This window comes from Delphinus delphis, chromosome 3 (genome assembly GCF_949987515.2).
Source record: "Delphinus delphis chromosome 3, mDelDel1.2, whole genome shotgun sequence".
NCBI classification, from domain to species: domain Eukaryota; kingdom Metazoa; phylum Chordata; class Mammalia; order Artiodactyla; family Delphinidae; genus Delphinus; species Delphinus delphis.
The window spans coordinates 111,293,365-111,317,078 of NC_082685.1; the positions used below are offsets into that span (position 1 = coordinate 111,293,365).

Here is a 23,714-nt window from a genome sequence, read left to right on the forward strand (position 1 = left end):
ATATTTTATGATTTATTGATTAAATAAGAGTTGTTTAATATGGACATATATGAAATCAAAACCTTTAAAAATAAAAATATGTAATACTACTGACACTCAGGATTAACCAAAGAAATCAGATTAACAACATAACTCAAAAGAAACTAAGAGTTAAAAATGTACTATCCATAAGGAATCATTTCTCATATTCCAAAGCAGTTTCACAAATGTGAAGAATACTCCTAAAAGATTTTGAGGAAAATGATCTCATATATTTGGTGGAGGGAGGCTCCCTAATCATACAGTAAGAACATACAAATTTCCTCCAATGAGAGTTTACTCCACAATGTGTCCATTAACCCAGCAACTGTGCAGATGAGAAGTCATGACAGCTACCTCTCCTACTGACACAATGATGTTAAATGGGGCTGAGACTGCTGTTTGGAATAAAAATGCAACAGAATAAGTGGGAATTCTGTGTACATACAAAAAACTGGTAAAAGGTTGACATTTAGTTTGAATATTCCATGTGTCATAATTATATTCAAAGCAATGTGAACATCACAGCCTAAAATGTATGTCCTAACGTTCTATTTAATGAAACATCCTATATTAATTAGGCACTTCCAATAATAAAAGTATTCCTCACCACTTGAAAATGGAAAGTAAATTGTGCTCAAAGCTCTAAGAAAAATAGTTTATAATATTTCAATATTTTATGCCCCTTTTAAAAAGTCATAATGCTTTAATAGCCTTCATTTGCATAAAAATCATATGAGTAATTTTTTCAAAGCAAATATTGCCTCGATAACATTTTGCAGGGAGAAAGGATCATTGAAAATTCTACTGTATGATAGGGAAGTCCTTTCCTCAAAAGAATGCCAGTTCTCAATATATAGGTCTTCCTCAGCTAAGAACTTAGATTGTCACATAGTATACAATTTTGACATACCTAAATACAACATGATTCACTCAAAATTAAAATATCTATAGGAAAAGACCAACTTATGATACTACCCTTATATGAGTTTTAAAAATGTAGATTTTGAGAATAAAATATAAACTTTTTCAAATAAATATATAATTTGTTCTATACTCACACATCCATAAGTAGTACATAATCTTTACTGTCTTTTGGAATTCCACAGGAATGTCTACAGAAAAATCCTGATAGAAACAAGGTCCCACAGGAAAATTGTCAGGAAGAGGTGGCCAATTGTTTTTTCTGCCTGCAAATAAAAAAACAAAGTTATTTATATAAGGACAAATATGTGCTATTCTTTTTGCATGTAATTATTTGTTTCATAATAAAGAAGAATATTATCTATTCTTTTAATAGGTGTTTCAAAAATATAACACTGTATCTCTACATTCCTACAACTCTGAAAACCAAGCTTTTTATTTTTAAAACTTTTCCCAAAATATCAATTTAGAACTCATTACATGGTAAAATAATTTTCCAGTGTCATACCACTTATGTAAGTTGAAACAAGAAAAGAAAAAAGAGCACAGGGACATATCCTGTGACTCTGCCCTAAAAAGAGATTTATTTCAAAGTCCCAAGACTCTGGCTCTCACATGAAGGCCATGAAGTTTTTAAGTCCCTACAGATTTCCTCCTCCACGTCTTCAATTTTTAAATATAACTCCTAACGCATGTGGAGAGGGAAGACCAGCTTCTGAATCTTTCAAAGTTTTCTACTGTTAACTCCATAAAGAAACATAAGATAACCAGTACCAAAGAATCAAATTTGGAAATCTCCAAGTCTGAAAAAAATAATGTCCAAAAGACACATGTAAGAAAAGCATAAAACTATGTGAAAATACAAAACAGTCATGAGAAAGAAGCTGAGGAATTATAGCACCTTCAAAAACCTAGGGAAAAAACAAATTCCATGTGTAAGGAGAGAAAATGTGTCTATTTAAAGAAACTAGACTGAAAATAAGGCTTGGGAAGTGGTGTGGGGAAATAAAAAACTAAAATTAAAGAAGTCAAAACATTGAAAACAGAGAGTAAAAATAGCGCCTAAAGGCCATTTTCTCATTTTAGATATTATATCCCACACTTACAAAGATTAGATTTTACATACTTTTTCATAGACCAGGAAATTCTTCATAGTGGGAAAAAAGCGTCCTCTATTTCTGATTCTTCCCAACATGTCTCCACTGTTTTATCATTCTTTTCAAACTACATGTTGTTCTTTCATTTCTCATACAAGTCTCATACTACTCGAGAAGCAGAGAATAGTAGTAAAGAACAAAGGCTCTGAAACTATCAATAGAAGCTCCTAGACACTTACTGGCTAGGAGGGCTTGGGCAACTTATCCAACCTGCTGAAGACTTTGTTTCTACATCTGTAAAGTGAGAAGAACTCAGCACCCTTCACAGAATTGTACTGAGGATGAAATGAGCTAACAGATGAAAAGTACTTAAGTGTATAACATACGGCAAGTCTCTTAATTTACCACACTTCATAACTACTTCATTTACTAAAACATCTCTCATAGAAGTAATTTGTATTAGTCAAAGCTAAGGGAACAGGACAGATTTTCGTTACATGTATTTCAGAAATATTGATCTCAATTAAACCTCTAGTTTCTCCTTTCACAGATGCTGTCTCTGATGTTGGAAGCAAGAAAATGGCCCAGGATAAATGTGTCCTCCTGAGGCCCTAGACTTACACATTCTAGGTTAAGGAAGAAATAGTTCAGTATCACTGAATGTTATCACTGTCCTAACATTGTCACTCCATCACTATCCAGACATACTCACAATGACTTGTCTAGTTCTCTCATCGCTTCTTACCCAGACACTTGCTAGCTTTCCCTAAGCTACTCCCTTGAAGTGACCTTTGGTAGTCACAGCCTGAATGAATTTCATAGGACATAATCAAAATTCACCACTTACTTATTTCTTTGGCATCATCAGAATACCCCAGGCTTCCTAGAGTCACCTCACCACAGAAGCTTTTTTTTTTTTTTTAAACTTGGTTTGACATATACGGATATACTTGTGAGGACAGGGGCAGATTAATTTGAAACTGGTCTGAATAAACCAGAAGTTAAGAGTTAAATGCAGTCAAACATAGGGCACACTACCATGTGCTCATAAAGCTTTAACAGACCGAGGTAAAGGCCCAAGAGCAGAATCAAAGACTCCTGACCTTACAATAAACCAAAATCATCATATTTGCATTCAGAGGCTAACACTGTTCTAATCAAAACACTATGTAAATCAGCCAAGATCAGAGAGCCACAGAGCATCAGATAGAAAATCTGCCATGTCTGACCTCCTTGCTAGAATAACAGGGCAGAGCTTTATATCCACAAACCAAATGATCTAGAGCTAGTGCAAAAGCTTAAAATTTTAAAGAATTTTAAAGTTATTTTTATTTGAAATTTCTTTGGATATTACCATGTTGACTGAGATTTTGCATTTCTCGTTCTCGACGATCTAATTCTGCTGCTTTTCTTTCTAGTTCTTCCTGGCGTTTAAGAAGTTCAGCTTGGGCCAAGGCATGCTCCTAAACAAAAAATAAGGGAATACATTGTCAGAAGTATAAAATACAGCAACATTTCTACTTCTGCTTCTACTATACTCCTACTTCTCTACTATGCTAGAAACCTAATTCAAATGCTCTTTCCACAATATAGGAATTCACTAAAGATTACAGTTTCAGAAAATATTATGGAAATATTTCGCCCATTTTGGCCTTTTGGTTATGAAAACCCACGGTAGAAATGTTGGGCCCATTAGGACAAGAAAAAATTCTGTCAGTGAAAGCAGTTAAAATTCTAAGGTAGGACTTGAGGACACAGGGAGGGGTAAGGGTAAGCTGAGATGAAGTGAGAGTTGCATGGACTTATATATACATTACCAAATGTAAAATAGATAGCTAGTGGGAAGGAGCCGCATAGCACAGGGAGATCAGCTCGGTGCTTTGTGACCACTTAGAGGGGTGGGATAAGGAGGGTGGGAGGGAGACGCAAGAGGGAGGAGATATGGGGATATATGTATATGTATAGCTGATTCACTTTGTTATACAGCAGAAACTAACACACCATTGTAAAGCAATTATACTCCAATAAAGATGTTAAAAAAAATCGTAAGGTAATTGGGAAAATGAAATTAAGGTGAACTCTGTGCCTAAACGAGAGTGAGGGACTGAGACAAAGAGAACAGCTGAGGAAAACAGACAGATGGAGAAAAGGGCAACTGAATTGGCTCTTATGAATTGGGTTAAATGGTACATAAGGTTCCCAATGCAGGAATATTATATAATATCTTATATTTTATAAGATAATGAAGTGAAAGGAGGATATGGTTAAGAAATTCTGGTTTATAACTCCATCTGACTTTACGTAATACCAGGCATCCTATTCATCTCCTTTTTTCTTGGTATTTTTGCCACCTCCTACTTCCTACCACTGTGCTTTGCTTAGCCATCATAACTCTCTTCCAATAATATCTATTGATATATCATTGTTACTTTAATGGAATTGTGCATTAAAACGTGAGACCAAAAGCAATAAAAATTTCTCTACATAAATTATACACCAAGATGATGAATGAATTCAATAACTGCTAATAATGGAGTAAAGCAAATGCTATAAGCTGAAAAAGAGGTATGAGTATTACAGGATTGAGAAGCAAGCTAAACCAGACTCAAAAGTGAGTTAAAAATTAAACAATAAGGAATGCACTATACAAAGAATTATTCTGCTCTGAAAGCAAATATTATTGATATTGTAATTTCCAATATGCATTTACACATGTAACATGAACTAACCTTTGCAATCTGTGTATAAGCCGGATGTTCCTCTGTTGGTTTCATTATTGCTGGTTGTGTACTGGGTACATTAGGCATTTTCACATTGCCCGGTGGAGGCTAGGAAGATTAAGAAAAGGACAAATTACATAACATAGAAATCCAATTTCAACTTCTTTCAAAAAGTGTAACACTAATAAAAACCAAAGTGGCAAGAACTGCCTCACTTCCTCCCCTGAATTCTCATAATCCAGTGTGCAGTAAAGAGCTAGTGAAGCTCTTCATCTCCATTTTCTCAAGCTCACTCACTTCTTAACTCTTCAATGTGGCTGCTACCTCTGACACGACACTGTTAGCACTCTCCTCCAGAACACTATGCATTCAAGACAAAACAAAACGAAAACAAAAAACCTTCAAGTATGTTTTTTTAGTAAAATACAGATAGCACCAAACTGAAGAATTTACACCAAGGTTAACTGTCAACTAGGCTGTCAACTCTTCCCACCTAACAAAGCTATGTGCCAGTGCCCTTAAAAAGTAAATAGGAGAGGTCCTGGCAGAACCCCACTAATACTCCTTGAAAAGAATAAGAGGGGAGACATTAGGGAGATGGAAAATAAACTGCACAACCTCCACTTTGCCAGTGACGATCAACAGTACGTGAAAGTAGCTGCAAGTTCAAAAAGTAGGTAGATATCTACAAATCCATCAAAGGGGAATTGGTTAAATTACTATATATATATATACAATGCAGTCATCAAAAGGAATTAGTTAGTTCTACAGGAGGATGCCCTTTTAAATACTAAATGAAATAAAGCCAACTACAGAACAGCATGCATATGACCAAATTTTTTTCTTTTATGAACACACATTTGTATATGTCCAGAAAAATCTCTGGGATGTCTTAGCAAACTATCAAAGGGATTTGCACCTTTTGCTTTATACACTTCTCTATTAATTCCCTTCTCTCCCCATTATACTATTTTTTTCAGTTAGAAAATAATTTTAAGCATTCTTTAAAATGGCCATAAGAAAAATAGGACAAGAAGAAAGGGAAAGGAAAAGAAAAGAAAAAAAAAAGAGAGAGAAAACATACAAGCAAGCAGCTGCAAAGGGAAGTTCAAAGATCAGAAGAACTATTAAAGTCAGAAGACACCACCAATGCAGCTTGATTTTATTCTGACACAGCAAACAGCAGCCCTGAAAAGGAAGCCAGACACAACCAAAGATAGAAATGGAGTACAGCTGATTCTAAAATTCATATGGAAATGCCAAGAGCTAAGAATAGGTCAAACAATTCTCAAGAAGAGTAAGGTAGGCAAACCTATAATATCAAGACTTAATATAGTAATAAACAGTGTGGTACAGATGCCAAAGATAAGAAATATACCAATAAACAGTAGGGAAACAGAAACAAACCCCCCAAAACTTGATACCCAACAGAGGTCCACCACAAAACAGTGGAGAAATAATGTATTAGTCAATAAATGGTTCTGAGATAACTGGTTAACCAGATGGAACAATTAAACTAGATTTCCTACTTGACATTACATACAAAAATAAATTCCAGGTGGATGAATGACTTAAAAGTGAAAAAGCAAACTTTAAGCACTTTTAGGAAAAAAATATACATGAATATTTTCGTGAACTCAGGGTACATAAGAGCTTCTCAAATATAAGCTATAGAAATCTTTGTGTATCCTATCTATGATGTATCCCAAGTACCTAAAACAGTGCCTGGAACACAGTAAATGATCAATAAGTATTTGTAAAATTAAGGTTAGCAAGCACATAAACCATAAAGTTAAGATTGTTATTAAATTTCAGTATAGTTGAATCTGTCAAAGTGAAAAGTCAAATAACAGACTAGGAAAAATTGGTTATAATAGCTTTAACAAAAAGTACTGCTACTCAGAATACAGGAAGAACTGTTACAAATCCATAAAAATACAAACTACTAATAGGAAAATGGGCAAAATATCTGAACAGGCAAAACAAAGAAGAGAAAACAGGAATGGCCAATAAACATAGGAACTAATGGTTCAACCTCACTAGTAATCAAGAAATATAAAAAAACAGTGACATTTCACTCATATCACTCATCACTGTATATACACAATGATGATGTATATAAAAATTAAAGCATATGATCAAGACAGTTTTTCAAATCAGTGGGAAAAGAAAAGATATCAATAAATGGTGCTGGGACAATTATTTAAATGTTTGGGAGAAAAAAAAATCAGATCCCATATCTTAACAATTTATTTGGAATAAATTCCAAATGGATTAAAGTTCAATGCAAAAAGAAAAAAACAAGGAAACTATAAAGATATTAGAAATAATACAGTACATAGAATATAGATGACTGGACTTCCCTGGTGGGGCAGTGGTTAAGAATCCGCCTGCCAATGCAGGGGACACGGGTTTGAACCCTGGTCCAGGAAGATCCCACATGCCGCGGAGCAACTAAGCCCGTGTGCCACAACTACTGAGCACTCTAGAGCCTGTGAACCACAACTACTGAGCCCGCATGCCACAACTACTGAAGCCTGTGTGCCTAGAGCCCGTGCTCCGCAACAAGAGAAGCCACCTCAATGAGAAGCCCGCGCACCACAACGAAGAGTAGCCCCCGCTCACCGCAACTAGAAGAAAGCCCATGCACAGCAACGAAGACCCAACGCAGCCAAAAATAAAATTAATTTAAAAATTTATAAAAACAAAAAATATATTCAAAATGTCAACCTCACCAGTAATCAAAGAAATTCAACTTTCACCTAATTTATTTTTTAAATGATTATTACCATAAGACTACTACCACATTTTGGGAAAGATGTGGTAAAATGGGCATTTCTCACACACTGATAATGGGAATATAAACTAGTTCATATAATAATCCTGGAGCACAATTTGACATCATGTTTAAGAGGCATTTAAGTATTTATACCCTATGACCCATAAATAGCTACTCTTTTCTTTTTTTATAAATATATATATATATTTTTTTGGCTGCATTGGGTCTGCATTGCTGCGTGTGGGCTTTCTCTAGTTGCAGCAAGTGGGGGCTACTCTTCGTTGCAGTGCACAGGCTTCTCACTGCATTGGCTCCTCTTGTTGTGGAGCACGGGCTCTAGACACGCGGGCTTCAGTAGTTGTGGCACACGGGCTCAGTAGTTGTGGCTCGCGGGCTCTAGAGCGCAGCCTCAGTAGTTGTGGCACACGGGCTTAGTTGCTCTGCAGCATGTGGGATCTTCCCGGACCAGGGCTTGAACCCGTGTCCCCTACATTGGCAGGCGGATTGTTAACCACTGCGCCACCAGGGAAGCCCCATAAATAGCTACTCTTAAAAAATATACAGAAATAATCCAAGGTTTGCACAAATGTGTGTATGCCAAAGTACTCCCTACAGCATTATTTGTAAAAGCAAAAAAAAAGTTAGAAATACCCCCAAATGTCCAACGGTAGATAAAATATAGACAAATTAAATTATGATCCACCCATAGGAGAATATATTATGCAGCTATTTAAAAGTTTTGAAAGAATATGAAATGGGGAAAGCTTGTATCAGTTATAAGTTATGGGACTTCCCTGGTGGTCCAGTGATTAAGAATCCGCCTTCCAATGCAGGGGACATGGGTTTGATCCCTGGTCGGGGAACTAAGATCCCACATGTCGTGGGGCAACTAAGCCCGCGTGCCGCTACTGAGCATGCGAGTCACACCTAGAGAGCCCACATGCCACAACTACAGAGCCCATGCACTCCGGAGCCCGCGCACCACAACTAGAGAGCCCGCATGCTGCAACTACTGAGTACAACTACTGAGCCCGCGTGCCACAACTAGAGAGAAGCTGCGTACCACAACAAAAGATCCAGCATGCCACAACCAAGACCCCATGCAGCCAAAAATAAAATACATAAAAAAATTATGTTATTAAACAAAATTGTATATACAGTATAATCCCAATTTTTTATTTTAAAATGTATCAATATGTTAACAGTGATTGTTGCTGAATAGTGGGATGTAAAGCTTTTTCTTGTATTTTTATCTCCACTATAATTTTTATCACCGAAAGAACTGTAAATTCTCTATTCCAATTGCCTGTTCTCCCACTCCAATATTTCATATTAATAGGCAGAAAAACTGAAGCTGATCAATCCTAACTATTCTCCAACTAGAAAATCATGGCCCGAAAGTATCACTCTCTTGATTTAAATAAGTGGCAACAACAAAACAATGACCGAGTAAAACGCCTGGCAAAGTTAGTTGGGCAGCACACTTCAGGAAAAGCACACAGAAATGACTCAAGAATTCACCCAGTTGAAACCATACTATAAATTCTTTACTGCTTTAAGTAACAAATGAAGTATTAAGTATGAAGAATTACCAGATAAGAATGAAGGCTAGTTTAGAGCTAGTATTTGATATATTCGAGGTAATAGTTGCTTGTGGTATAGCAATCATGAGAATTATTGGAGAAGCACAAATCTCTAATACCACTGATATTAAGCTGATAGCTGACAATTTCTTCAAATTTGCCAGTGCAAGCGAAATCTCTGTCCAGCTCTGGAACCCAGTATTTTCATCAGCCACAACACGCATGATTAGCCACCTCAAGCCAAGTATAGCTCTTGTCATAATGATTAAAGACCTATTCTAATGATGGCTCCAAATTCTTTTCCAACTTTTCACTTCTGCACATATGAACAAAAAGAAAATTAAAACAATCCACTAAACACTTCCATTTATGGCAACACAGCAGACCACACATCTGTAGTGACACCCCTGATACGCAGTACCTGAAAATGCTGAATCAAATTTATTTAAATAATATTGTAAATACATGACTAAGCTGATAGGAAATCCTGAGAGGGCAGAAAGTAGGAAAAACCACGAATCCGAAGAAGAGCCTTGATGCCATACCACTAACAAAATCACCAGGATTCAATAAGCTGGAGACAAAGCTTGGGAGCCCGTATAAGGTAAAATCAATCTGTGATCACCGCATAAAGCCAGGACTTCCTAAAAAGCAACATTCTCAGTGGATAAGCAGAAAAGCAGCTTCACAGAAAGAAATAGTATGAATACTTGCCTGTCTTGCCCTTGACTCTGGATAGGGAAGGAGAAAAAAAAAAAGAAAGAAAGAAAGAAATCTTCCCTGAGAACTCCTAATCATAAACCTACCACCTTGCAGACTTGGGACCAGGTTTTACACTACCAATACAGATAAAATATTCCAAGTTGAAATTTTCATTTCCAGATATCCCAGGTTGGTAGTGACCTCAAGTATCTGGCAAAAGTAGAGGAACACACTTTAAAACCAGGCTTCAGGGCTTCCCTGGTGGCGCAGGGGTTAAGAATCCGCCTGCCAATGCAGGGGACACGGGTTCAAGCCCTGGTCCAGGAAGATCCCACATGCCGTGGAGCAGCTAAGCCCGTGCACCACAACTACTGAGCCTGTGCTCTAGAGCCTGCGAGCCACAGCTACTAAGCCCATGTGCCATAACTACTAAAGCTCGTGCACCTAGAGCCCGTGTTCTGCAACGAGAAGCCACCACAATGAGAAGCCCGCGCACCGCAACGAAGAGTAGCCCCCGCTCGCCGCAACTAGAGAAAGCCTCCGCACAGCAACAAAGACCCAACACAGCCAAAAATAATAAATAAAAATTAAAAAACAAAAAAAACCAGGCTTCAAAGAATTTTCACAGCTCAAGTTCCAAGTAACATTGGCTCATGACTTAAACACAGAAGGAAGCAAGCCACCATGAGCAAGGATCCACAGATATACAAACTACAAAGTAAGATCAGAGATACTGGAATTATCAGATGCAAAATATAAAATAGATATGCTTAATAAAGAAATAAAAGAAGGTAATAAACGCATGACTAGGCAACAAGAGACTATAAGAATTGACCAAATATCTTTTAAAATGATACAAATGGAACTTACAGAAATGAAAACTATAATAATTAGAATTATAAATTTAATAGACAAGTGTGAAACAGCAGACTACACAAAGATGAAGAGATAATTAGGGAAACAGAAGTGTGTCTAAAGAAACCACACAGGTTGTAGAGAACGTACCTGAGGACACGGGGCGGGGAGGGGAGGCTGGGAAGAAGTGAGAGAGTAGCAGTGACATATATACGCTACCATGTGTAAAACAGATAGCTAGTGGGAAGCTGCTGCATAGCACAGGGAGCTCAGCTCAGTGCTTTGTGAGCCCCTAGAGAGGTGGGATGGGGAGAGCGGGAGGGAGGTTCAGGAAGGAGGGGATATATGTATACATGTGGCTGATTCACTGTTGTACAGCAGAGAGTAGCGTGACATTGTGGGGCAGTTATAATCCAATAAAGATGTAAAAAACAAAAAAAAGGAGAAAAAGAAAGAAACTGCACAGAATGTAGCAGAAAGATGAAAAAAAGGAAAATACGAGACCTTAAGAGAAATGAGAATAGAGTGAGAAGGTACAATTGAGAGCTCCACAGGAAGCAAACAGAGAGAATGAGGGAGAGTCAGTGTTCAGAGGGAACGTGAGGACACTGATTCTCAGACTCCAAACTCCAAAACCCAAACCAGATGTTTTAAAAGTTAACACCTAGGCACACTATAGTGAAAGAGCAAATCCTAAGTATGAGAGATCTTAAAACTGTCAAGAGAAAGGGGGTGTGACCAAGATGGGAGAGGAGGAAGACCTTCAGCTCACCTCCTCCTACGAGCTTCACCAAAATTACAACTATTTACAGAGCAGCTATTGATGAAACGACCTGAAGACGAGCAAAGAAGATCTTCTGCAACTAGAGGTATAAAGAAGGAGGCACAGCAAGACATGGAGCAGGGGCGGAGTCGCAGTATAGTCAAGACCCACACCCCTGTGCAGGCAACCCACAAACGGGAGGAAAATCACAATGCAGAGGTTCTCCGCAAGGAGTGAGGTGTCCAAGCCCCACCTCAGGCTCCCCACCCTGGGAGTCCTGCACAGGGAGGACGAGCCCCCTAGAACATCTGGCTTTGAAGGCCAACAGGGCTTGCTTTCAGGAGAGGCAGAGCACGGTAGGAAACAGAGACCCCTCTCTCAAAGGGCTCACACGAAATGTCACCTGCTCTGAGAGCCAGGGCAAAAGCAGTAATTGAAAGGAGCCTGGGTCGACCCCCTTACTTCTTGAAGAGCCTCCCAGAGAGGGAGGAGCCAGCTGGGTCTCACTCTGGGGACATATCAATAGATGCTGGTGGCAGCCGTTTTGGGGAGTTCCTTCTGTCACGAGGACACTGGTGCTGGCAAGCACCATTCTGGAATCTTCTCTCTAGCTTATTAGTGCCAGGACCTGGCCCTGCCCACCAGTAGGCCAGCTGCCATGGGACACAGCCCAGACCACCAGAAGGCCCAGAACCATCAGCAGACGAATGGATAGAGAAGATGCAGTACATATATAGAATCAAATATTTCTCAGCCGTAAAAAAGAATGAAATCTAGCCATTTGTGACATGGATGGACCTAGAGGCTGGCATGCTAAGTGAAGTGAGTCAGACAGAGGAAGACGAATACAGTATGAGTTCATTTATATGTGGAATCTAAAGAACAAAACAAATGAACAAACATAATAAAATAGAAACAGACTCATGAATACAGAGAACAGCAAGTTGCCAGAGGGGAGGGGGGAGGGGGGACAACAGAAAAAGGTCAGGGAGATTAAGAGGTCCAAACTTCCAGCTACAAAATATATGAGTCAGGGTATGAAATGTACAGAGTGGGGAATATAATCAATAACTATGTAATATCTTTACCTGGTGACAGATGGTAACTAGACTTACTGTGGTGACCATTTAATACTGAATCACTATGTTGCATAACAGGAACTAAAATAGTGTTGTAGGTCAATTATACTTCAAAAACAAACACACAGAAAAAGAGATCAGGTCTGTGGTTACCAGAGGCAGGGGGTGGGGGACAGGGAATTAGATCAAAGTAGTCGAAAGGTACAAACTCCCAGTTGTAAGATAAATAAGCACTAGGGCTGTTATGCACAACATGATGAATGTAATTAACACTGCTGTCATGCTATATATGAAAGTTGTTGAGAGTAAATCCTAAGAGTTCTCATCACAAGGAAAAAGTTTTTTCTATTTCTTTCATTTTGTATCTATATGAGATGAATATTCACTAAACTTGATGTGCTAATCAATGCATGATGTAAGTCAATTTTTTTTTTTTTTTTTTTTTGGCCACACCGCACGCGGGATCTGAGTTCCCTGACCAGGGATTGAACCTGTGCCCCCTACATTGGAAGTGCAGTGTCCTAACCACTGGACCACCAGGGAATTCCCGTAAGTCAAATTATACTGCACACCTTAAATTTATACAGTGGCGTATGTCAATTATATCTCAATAAAACTGGAAGAAAAAGAAGGAAAAAAAAAGAAAGACACAATACCTATACAAAGGAATGCCAGTAAGACTGAGAGCTATTTTCTCTACAGCAACAATGGGATCCCAGGTAGAATGTGCCAAACTGATGAGAGAAACTGTCAATGCCGACCTCTAAATCCAGTGAAATTAGCTTTTGAGAACTAAGGTGAAATAATAAATATTTATAAATATTCAAAGAGTTACTACCAACAGACCCTCACTAAAGGAACTTCTACTTTAGTACCAGAAGAAATATTTGAGATGTAAGAAGTGGTATCTTTCTGCCTCACTGGACACTCCTGAGTATATCATCTTCATTTTACACTCATCAAAACTGCAGACACAGAAGGAAAGTCAACCTATCTGTAGAAAAAAGAGAGTACTCTAGTGCACCTAGATGTACTAGAGTAAGATAGGCTCTTCTCCTGACAATCCTGAAACTGTGTCTGTCACTGCTATGGAAGCCCCTGGGAAAAACTTAAAGTATTGAGAAAAGTACAGAAGGTGCAAAGATGGAGACAGAGAAAAAACTTTAGAGAAGCCAGGAGAATAGGAGAGTGACCTCGGGGGCAGAGCTCTGGCCAGAGCAAGGCTGTACGTCCTTCTCCCATGGCGGATGAAATTTCACAAGTTAGGAATAGACTACATTTCTTAAATCTCCGTAAAAGTTATACTTTACATGGTTATAATTATTTATATTTTAACACAAATTACATTACTACGTTTGCCTATCTGTGTGGCTTTGGAGAACTCAACCAGGATCAACAGATTAAAAATTATAGTAAGATATATTTTCACTCAATAGAATTAAGAACATCATAACAATCAAAGAAATACAACTACGGAGAGACTTTTCTGTTATATAGTGAGCTCTCTGCATTGGAAGTTCCAAAGGTGTTTCATTATTAAATAAATGAGCATATAATAGCCCTTCGAGGAATGAGAGGTCCACAAGTTGTCTTTCTCGTGTATACAACAAATATGTTCTCCTTCCTGGTTTTCTTCCATACTCGAAACACCTATTCAAGAAAATTTCTCCTTGCTTTTTCCGGCTCTTTCTCTTCCATCTGTGAACCCATAATGTTTCTAAGTATACCCAGGTCTAAAGCAATTAACGTGTTCCTAGATCTCCTGCATCAGAAAGCCCTGGTGCTTACTGAAAATGCAAACTCTACGCCCCACTGTGGACATACTGATTCAAAAACTCAGGGGTTGAAGAGAAGGGGTTTGCATTTTCAAGATGGTCACATTTTAAGTAAGCTCTCCAGGGTGATTCTTATACACCCTGAAATTTGAGAACTCCCCTCTGAGGTAACAAAGTTTACAGTTTCTATAAACCACTGTCTATTCTTTCACCTAATCGAGAGACTGCCAAAAGAAACCTTAAACTTTTTGCAGCTTCCACTGACCTTATCAGTCTCTGACAGAGCAGACAGAACTGATTTTGGCTCTGCCTAACACAGATTCCCTTGTTATTAAGGGTGGTGAAAATTAAACATACTAATGTCAGAATCAGGACAAGTAGAAATAATTTTATCTGAATAGATGACCATTTCAAAACAAGGCTTTTAAAGATTAGAGTAACTGGGGGAGGAGGTAAGTAATAGGAGGAAAGAAGGGCTATACAAGAATGGGCGTTCGCAAATAGAGAAAGGCACATGAAGGAAGAGAGGTGCAGCCAGACATATTTATTCATACATTCAAAAACATTCATTGATCAACTGCAATGTGCCACAAACAATTACAGACACTTGGGAGACATTAATGAACACAACAGGCAAACATCCCTACTCCCACGGAGCTTACAATCTAGCAATGGAAGATAAACAATACATATAATAAATACATTATAGAGTATCTTAGAAGGCAGTAAATTTTATGGAACAAAACGGTAAACAGGTCGTGAGTATAAGCTGAGTAGGGATAATTTTACAAAGGTGGTTAAGAAAGCAAATATTTCAGCAAAAACTTTATGGAAGTGAAGAAGTCAGCTTTGCAGCTATCTGGGGGAAGACCATTTAAGGCAGAAGGAATAGCCAATACAAAGTCAGGAGAATGCCTGGCCTAAGGAAGACCAGGGCGCTGGGAAAGAATACACAAAGAAAGAGTGAGGAGATAAGAGTGAGAGATATTAGAGACCAGATTATATGCTATTTTAAGGACTCTTGGTTTTACTGTGGAAAAAAATCAAAAGCTAGTGAAGAGTTCTAAGCAGGAGACTGAAATGATCAACTTTTTTTTTCAAGGTATCACTCTGGCTACTGAGCTGAAAATAGATTAAAGGTGGAAAGAGAGAGAGTAGTAAGAAACCACCACTGTAGTAATCCAGGCAAGGGATGATGGCAGCTCAAGCCAAGTGGTGGCTATGGAGATAAGGCATCAGATCTGCATGTATCTGTAAGGGAGAGCCAACAGGATTCCCTGACGGAAATGTGATGTGTAAGGAAATGGAAATAATGAAATACCACCAAGGTTTTGGCCTAAACAACTAACAGGATAGAAATAAGAAAGATTGAAAACGGGCAGGTTTCTAAGGAGGGGGCTCAGTTCAGTACTGGACAAGCTGAATTTGCAGTTTCTAAGACATCCAAGGTAGACATATCTAGCAGGCAGCTGAATACATGAGCGTGGTGTTGAGAGCAGAGTTCTGTGCTGGAGATGTAAATTTGGGAGTCATCAGCACGTAGATGATATTGAAAGCTGTAAGACTGGATGAAATAACCATTTGAGTGGCCATGGATAGAGAAGAGAAGCAAAGCCTAACTCCTGGCACACTCCAATACTGGGGCTGAAGGGGCAGGGAAAGGAGAGAAATCAGCAAAGGAGACGGAGAAGGAAAAACTTAAGTGCTCTGAAAGCCACATGAAAAAAGTTTTCTAAGAATGAGATAGTGATCAACTGTCAGTGCTGACAGATGGAGTAAGACTGCAGTTTTACCACTGGATTTAGCAACGTGGAAGTCATTGGCTACCTTGAAGAGTGTGTTTTGGTGGAGTGTTGGGAGCAAAAGACTTACTGAAATATCTTTTAGGAGAAAGGGCTGAGGGGAAAGAGAAGTAGAAAGCTCTTCAGAGGAGTTCTGCAGCAACTGGGAGCAGAGAAAGTTTTTCAATGACAGAGATGTGAGAATTAGACTCGAAAGGGAAACAAGGTTAACATAAAGTTTTGTTACAAAGTTACAGTCATCAGGACAGTGTGAGACTGGCATAGGGATAGACACAGATCAACAGAGTGGAATTTAGAGTCCCAAAATACCCCCTTACATTAACCATCAATTGATTTTCATCAAGAGTGCCAAAATAATCCAACGCAGAAGAAGAGTCTTTTCAAAAGATGGTGCTAGAACAAGTGGATATCTACATGCAAAAGAAAGAAGCTGGAAACCTATCTCATACCATTCATGAAAATTAATTCAAAATGGATCATAAACCTAAATGTAAGCACTGAAACTATACAACTCTTAGAAGAAAACTTCGGAGTAAATCTTTATGACCTTCAGTTAGGCAATGGCTTCTTACATATGACACCAAAAACAGAAGCAACCAAAGAAAAAACAGACAAATGTGACACCAAAATTTAAAACTTCTGTGTGTCAAAGAACTCTATCAGGAAAGTGAAAAGACACCCTACAGAATCGGAGAAAATATTTGAACAATGCAAGGGTAAGGCACTGATCCTCCACACAGCTGGAAATCCACGTATAACTTTAGAGCCAGCCCTACATATCCGAGGTTCTGCATCGGGGATTCAATTAACCACTGATTGTGCAGTACTGTACTATGTATTTAGTGAAAGGAATTCACATGTATGTGGACTCCCATAGTTCAAACCTGCGTTGTCCAAGGGTCAACTGTATCTGCAAATCACTTATTTCACAAGCGACCTGTATCTAGTATCACGTATTCAATATCAAAAAGAAAATCCAATTTTAAAATGAGCCAAGAATCTGGACACTTCTCCAAAGATAACATACGAATGGCCAATAAGCACATGAAAAAAAAAATGTTCAACATCATTAACCATCAGGGAAATGCAAACCAAAACCAACAAGGACAGATCACTGCACATCCGCTAAGACGGCTGTAAGCAAAAAGTCAGACAATAACAAATTTGGCAAGGATGTGAAGATATTGGAACCCTTCTACACTGCTGCAGCCACTTTGTTAAACAGCCTGGTAGTTCCTCAAAAAGTTAAACATATTATTACCATATGACCCTACCATTCCACTCCTATGTATATATCCAAGAGAAATGAAAACACATGTCCACACGAAAACTAGTACACAAAGGTTCAGAGCAGCCAAAAGTTGGAAACCGTGTAACTGCCCATCAACTGATGAATGCATAAATAAAATGTGGTATAAAAAGCCATAAAAAGGAATGAAGTACTGATATATGCCTCAACATAGTTGAACCTTGAAAACATTATGCTAAGTAAAAGGACCAGTTGCACAAGACCACACACTTTACGATTCCATTTATATGAAATGTCCAGAATAGGCAAATCTGTAGAGACAGAAAGTAAATATACTTGCCTATGGCTGGAGAGGGAGGGGGGAATGTGAAGTAACTGATAAAGGATGCAGGGTTTCTTTCAGGGGTAGAAGATACAAAAATATTCTAAAATTAGAATGTGGTAATGGTTGTACAACTCTATTACTACACTAAAAACATTTAATTGTACACTTTAAATGGGTGTGTGGTATATTAATTATCTAATAAAGCTGTTAAATGAATAATAAATTTTTGTGATTTTTTTTTCCTAACATAGAAGAAAACATGTTTTTATGATGATGTGAATGATCCAGTAGAAAGTGATAAAACTAGTGATGTTGGAGAGGAGCAACTCAGCAAAGCTCTTAAGTGAAAGTACATGGAATCTACTGCACAAATAGAGGGAATGGCCTTAGATAGAAGCACAGACAGTTCATCTATAAGTAAAAGGCAGGAAAACAGAACACATGGGTATAAACGCTGGTAGGTAGGTAGACGTGACAGTGGAAGTCTGTGGATGTTCTCTACTGGTTGCTTCAATTCTCTCAGTGAAATAAGAAGTAAGGTCATCAACTGAGAATGAGGATAGGAGGACAGATTTTAAAGATGAGGAGAGAAAAAAGAAAGGTGAGGAGAGAGAAGAAGAGAGTGGACAATTAAATAACTAGGACATTCAGTACAACTTAGAGCTGGTTATGAACTAAAAATGAGGCCATTCAGTATGTTTACATGTGTTTCTCCATATTTAGCTGCAAGGTAAGGGCAGAGAGTATACAGAGTTGTCTTTAACCAGGGATTGGCTTCTAGCCAAAAGACTTATGTCAGAGTAAGGGGGAGAGGGGAAGGCAAGGGAGTTGAGAGTACATGGAGAGTGATTATGACAACTGGATGTGGAATTTAGGCTGAGAGAAGAGAGTAAGATGTAGATAAAGGGCAGCGACGTAGTAGGATCAACAAACCAGAGGTCCTGGTGGAACTGAAAGATGTGTTGAAATTGAGGAACTAGAAGAGTAACCGAAAAGATACAAGAAGCGGAAGTGAGTGACTTGAGATAACATGGAATGCAAAAATCAATGGAAGAGATGAGGTTAAGGCACTGACAGGCAGGATGTTGGAAAGATCACCACTAAGAATTCAAAATAGGACAGTGGGGACTTCCTTGGCAGTCCAGTGGTTAAAACTCCATGCTTCCACTGCAGGGGACATGGGTTCAACCTCTGGTCGGAGAACTAGGATTCCGCATGCTGCGTGGTGTGGCCAAAAAAAAAAAAAAAAAATTATGACATTCAGGAGGAGTTCCCTGGTGAGCTAGTGGTTAGGATTCCGGCCTTTCACTGCCATGGCCCAGCTTCAATCCCTGGTCAGGGAACTGAGATCCAGCAAGCCGTACAGTGCGGCCAAAAAAAAGAAATACATAATGGTGGATGGGGATAATAGAGTAGGGAAAAGATGTTTTTAAAAATTAGAAAACAGGAATAGTGTTGGAAAGAGTAATAGTGAACCAAGAACTAAAATTAAGAAATGAAAACAAAGAGAAATAGGGTGTAGTAATTCAGAGATCAGTAGGTGACAGCCACAATGAGACCTGGGACCCAATTATAATCTGATGACATGAGATTCAAATGATGACATGGGATTTCTTTTAGACAGGAAGGAGGAAAACCATCTAGAAGCAGCTAGAAACAAAGACAATACCTACCCCAATTTTATGCCCAGTTGTCTGAGAACTGTGAGAGAAAAAGCAGCTAGTTTTGGAGAAGGTTACAGGGGAAGCAGTGTCCTCACAGAAAGGCCAGTTTCCACAGAGCAAAGGATAAAACATTCAGAGAAAAAGATAAAGATAGAGGGGATTTTGATGAAGTTGGACTCTGACTTCCAGAAAGCACAAGTTTCAGGAATTAAGGAAATAGAAGGGTTCAGACTAAGAAACGTGCAGTGCATCATGAGGATTAAAATCCAGGAGATGAGGAGGAGTCTGGGGCTTCTCGTAGAGAATGACATAAACAGGAGTCAAAGGCATAATGAGATTAGTTCTGATAAACTTAGGGCAGTCAAGTGTTGAGGGTAGGGAGGGCTAAGTGTTCTGCAGGCTCCACTTTGATGCTTTTAAACGGGCATGAAGAGATTTGAAGTTATACAGTCCTAACCCCAATGTGCCATCTTATTCCCAGCATGGCATACAAACCCTAAGGTGAACCTCAATGATTCTACCCTCCTGGTGTTCACGTCTTAATATAATACCCTCTCCTTGAGTGTATGCAGGACCTGTGACATGCTTCTAATCGACAGAATTCGGTAACAGTGATGGGCTATCATTCCCTTGATTACATTATGTAATATAGGGACTCCATCTTAGTAGCAAAGTGTGAGAGACTCCCTGCAGACTCTCTGAAATAATGATGTTGAAGCCTGTGTGGCAAGAAACCATGCAGCCTCTAGGGACTGTAGACAGCATTGATGACCTGAAGGTGGCCTCCAGCGGAAAGCTGGCCAAAAGCTGGGGCCCCCAGTCATACAATCACAAGGGTATTAATTCTGGCAACAACCTGAATGAGCTTGGAAACAGATTCTTCCCCAGTCAAGCCTCTGGATGAGAATACAGCCCAGATCACAGCTTGATCACAACCTTGTGAAACCCTGAACAAATGACCCAGGTAAGCTGTGCCCAAACCCCTGACCTACAGAAATGATAAAATAATAAATGTGTGCTTTTTCAAGCTGCTAAATTTTTAGTAATTTGTTACACAGCAATAGAAAATGAATATACCTAGTATGAGAGGTTCATCTTGGCCCGTTAAAGGAGGGAAGCCAGGCATTATGACCACACACAGTGTCTCTTTACTCCATTCAATGACCAATAAATGCCCTAAGGGAGGTGGTCTCAATGGGGTTGTGGGTTAGAAAGTAGATGACTTTAGCTGGAGCAAATGGCACCTTAGAGGATAAGATTAAACAGATACTCTGGGGAAGAAGTCTATGGAGACTCTCTACTTTCTGCTCAATTTTTCTGTAAACCTCAAACTGCTCTAAAAAATAGTCTATAAAAAATTAAAAATAAAAAAAGATAGTCTTAAATCAAATCACGGAGGCCCCACATGGCACACTACTATGTAGACAATGCATAATCAATGCACACGTTTCTAAGGAGAAAAGACCTAATCTGAACTTTGCCTTAAAAAAATAATTCTAGTCATAGTGCAAAAAACTGATTTGAAGAAGAGAAACTGGAGACAGGTAAGTAGACAGGTCATTGTATTATCTCACATGAGTACCTGAATTAGGACAGTTTAGTAGGAATGAAAAGGACAGACAGGTAATATCTCCTGGAGGTATAAATGACAGGACGTGGCTACTGATTAGATGTAGGGAAAGAAGCTGTTTGAGCCAAAGACGACTCAGGTACTTCCAGCCAATGACACTAGAAGAACAGAAGGCAATAGTTATCATTAAAATAAGACAAGAAACAAAGAAGACTGGTTTCGGAAGGGAAAGATAATGAGCTCCAAGAAAGACAAGAAGCAAAGGAGAAAGAAAAAAAGAAATGCGTGCCAAGGGAAAAGAAAGACAGATATTACAGTACAGAAATTGCTTTTGTGGTATTAAAAATAGGCAAGCTACTATGTACTATCCAGTCAGTGCCTGGAGTTAAAGTTTTATCCATTTTCAAAACAAAAGCTGACATGAGAAATTATTTATCTCAACATCTTCCTCTCTGCCTCCACTGTTACACATTGAAGAGAAAAAAAAAAAAAAAAAAAAAGATGCCCAGAGACGTTAGATGGCTGGCTTGTCTAAAGGTACCAACTAATTAGTGGCAAGGCCTAGATTAGAATCCAGGTCTTATGACTCTAAGTCTATTCCATGTCCTGAATTAACTTAGTCAGAGGCAGTTCTTTCTTACATAAATCATTTATCTATGTCCTTTATGGTCAGAAATGACCACTTGAGCATGCCAGTACTTGGAATTTTCTTCTCTTGGTTCTTCTGCAGATCTTGCTGCTTTATATGACAGAAATCATATATGTCAACAACTAGCAGAACAGAAAAGGAACCAAGCAACCTATTCCTGAAGAAAAAAAATATGACAGTAAACTAGGCCCTGAGAAACATCACTAAGGATTTTATCAACAGCACCACACTACCCCCCACACACATAGTGCAAAAAACTGATTTGTACTTCAACACCCGCCAGAAGACATCCTGTCTGAAGCCGTGAATGCCATCACCAGTGGCTGAAACTAGTGAGAATCAAGTGGCAGTAGGCATTTTAAACTGTTGCCTAATTTAAAAGGAAAACATTCCCCCTAAATACATAACAGTTCTCAAGGATGAGCTAATTCTTCTAGTAATTTATGCATTAAGTCTTAGAGGGCAGGCCAGGGAAGCTACCCACCAAGCTCAACATAATTCCAGTGGTAAAATGCATTTTGAGTTCAAACAGAAAAAAATTATTTCATAACCAAAGACTACCCTCCGTTTTATAGCACATCTCAATTCAGACCACCACATTTCGACTGAATAGCCTTCCAGTATACTGCCAACAGACTGTCTAAACTACGTGGTGTTTTATGACGATTTCTTTCTCTGAATTTATAATACAGAATGAATTAATATGTAAATTATTAAAATTATTTAAATATTTAATTGTTACTTCCCTTAAAGTTTCCATTCAAACAGAAAACTAAATATAAAAGGAAACCTAATAAAAAACTTAAAAAGACAGGAACTTTCTAAAATCTTAAGGTTATATGCTCGTTCTGCTGAAGGATCTTCCTACTTGACCTCAAGTAGCTCACCACACCCTTCTGCAACAATCTAGAAGCTTCATTTTCACAAATACTTTTCTAAGAAAAATATGGATAACAACCATCAACTAAAATAGTATCTGGACTGAGTTCTGACATATCACTTACATCAATTATCCAAGTACGTCTGCTCTTAGAAAATAGTCACAGCTGCAAAACCCAGCCGGGGTGAGGGGGGAGTGGTGGGACAAATTTCTAAAATCATACATATATGAAACAAAAGAATTTTGAATTTTTAAATTATTGCATCTGTATTTTCCATCATGTAAAAAGTTCAGTGGAAAATGCCTAAGTGCTCTTGTAACAATATTTTTCCTGGTTCTGACACTATCTTACTCATCAAATCTAAGAGAAGTGTTTCGTTGTAGCTGGCTTTTCATTATTGCCTACCTACTCTCTTTCAGAAAACCTTTCCTTGACTGTAAAGTCTCAACATTTAGAACCATAATTTACATTTTTGTTTTATCCTTCCTGGATATATCTAATTCGTGTAATTTTTTAAAATCCCAATTACGTGAGAAATTTTCCATAGACCGGGACATTATCTTCTATTTCTTAGGCATCTGTCTCTAAAGACAGCACTAACAAAATGGAAAAGGCAAAAGCTTTACAGAAAAAAGGTGAGTTACATAAACCAGTTCTGCCACTTACTAGCTGGATGACTTGTGTCTAAGATTCTTTATCAGTAAAAGGAAACAAAAAATATCCATTTTGAACGCTGTTGTAAGAATTCGATAAGATAATACAGGTAAAGCACATGGCACAGAGTAGACAACTTGTTGAAGAACATTACTACTTCTAAAAAGAATAATCTAAAGCTGCTACTGTAAAAAGGTTAAACATTTTTTGCTAGTAAAATCTTCCAAAAAATTATATAAAAACCTCCCTTTATTCCTTACCAACAAGTTTAACAGTCTTGTTCCCATCTCCACCCCCTCAGAAATCATCAAACTACACATAGTGGAATAAAATATACCGGGCTTTTCTTTTTCTCCCTTTCAACTCCTACCAAGTTGCAATCTCATACATTTTCACAGTTCACTATAAGGTTGAGCCATACGACACTGCCATCTTTACATGTCAAAACTGGTCAACTTATTGGCCATTTCACAGGGTTCAATCTGAAACTGACATGCTCAAAAGAACACTTGATGATCCCAGCCTGGGTTGCAGCTGCTACACATAAACAGAGGCTGTTAAAATAAATGAGGGCTTTGAAATAAAGTGAAATTTTAAAGTTCACTCTTATTTTAGTGCTTTTACT

At 38.4% G+C, this 23,714-nt stretch overlaps 1 protein-coding gene and 1 non-coding gene across 3 annotated transcripts in view; both read right to left on the reverse strand.

Annotated features, from left to right (window-relative positions):
• Positions 1-23,714, reverse strand: part of SCAMP1 (secretory carrier membrane protein 1) — a 115,608-nt gene that overhangs the window by 65,987 nt on the left and 25,907 nt on the right. For both annotated transcript variants that reach the window (XM_060009256.1, XM_060009257.1), the window contains exons 3-5: positions 4,769-4,867; positions 3,394-3,502; positions 1,080-1,208 (exon numbers count right to left, since the gene is read on the reverse strand). In XM_060009256.1, coding sequence (XP_059865239.1) covers positions 1,080-1,208; positions 3,394-3,502; positions 4,769-4,867 — 337 coding nt within the window. The remainder of the gene's footprint in view (positions 1-1,079; positions 1,209-3,393; positions 3,503-4,768; positions 4,868-23,714) is intronic.
• TRNAG-UCC (transfer RNA glycine (anticodon UCC)) lies at positions 12,991-13,063 on the reverse strand. The gene has a single exon. It is a non-coding gene; the product is annotated as a tRNA-Gly (tRNA).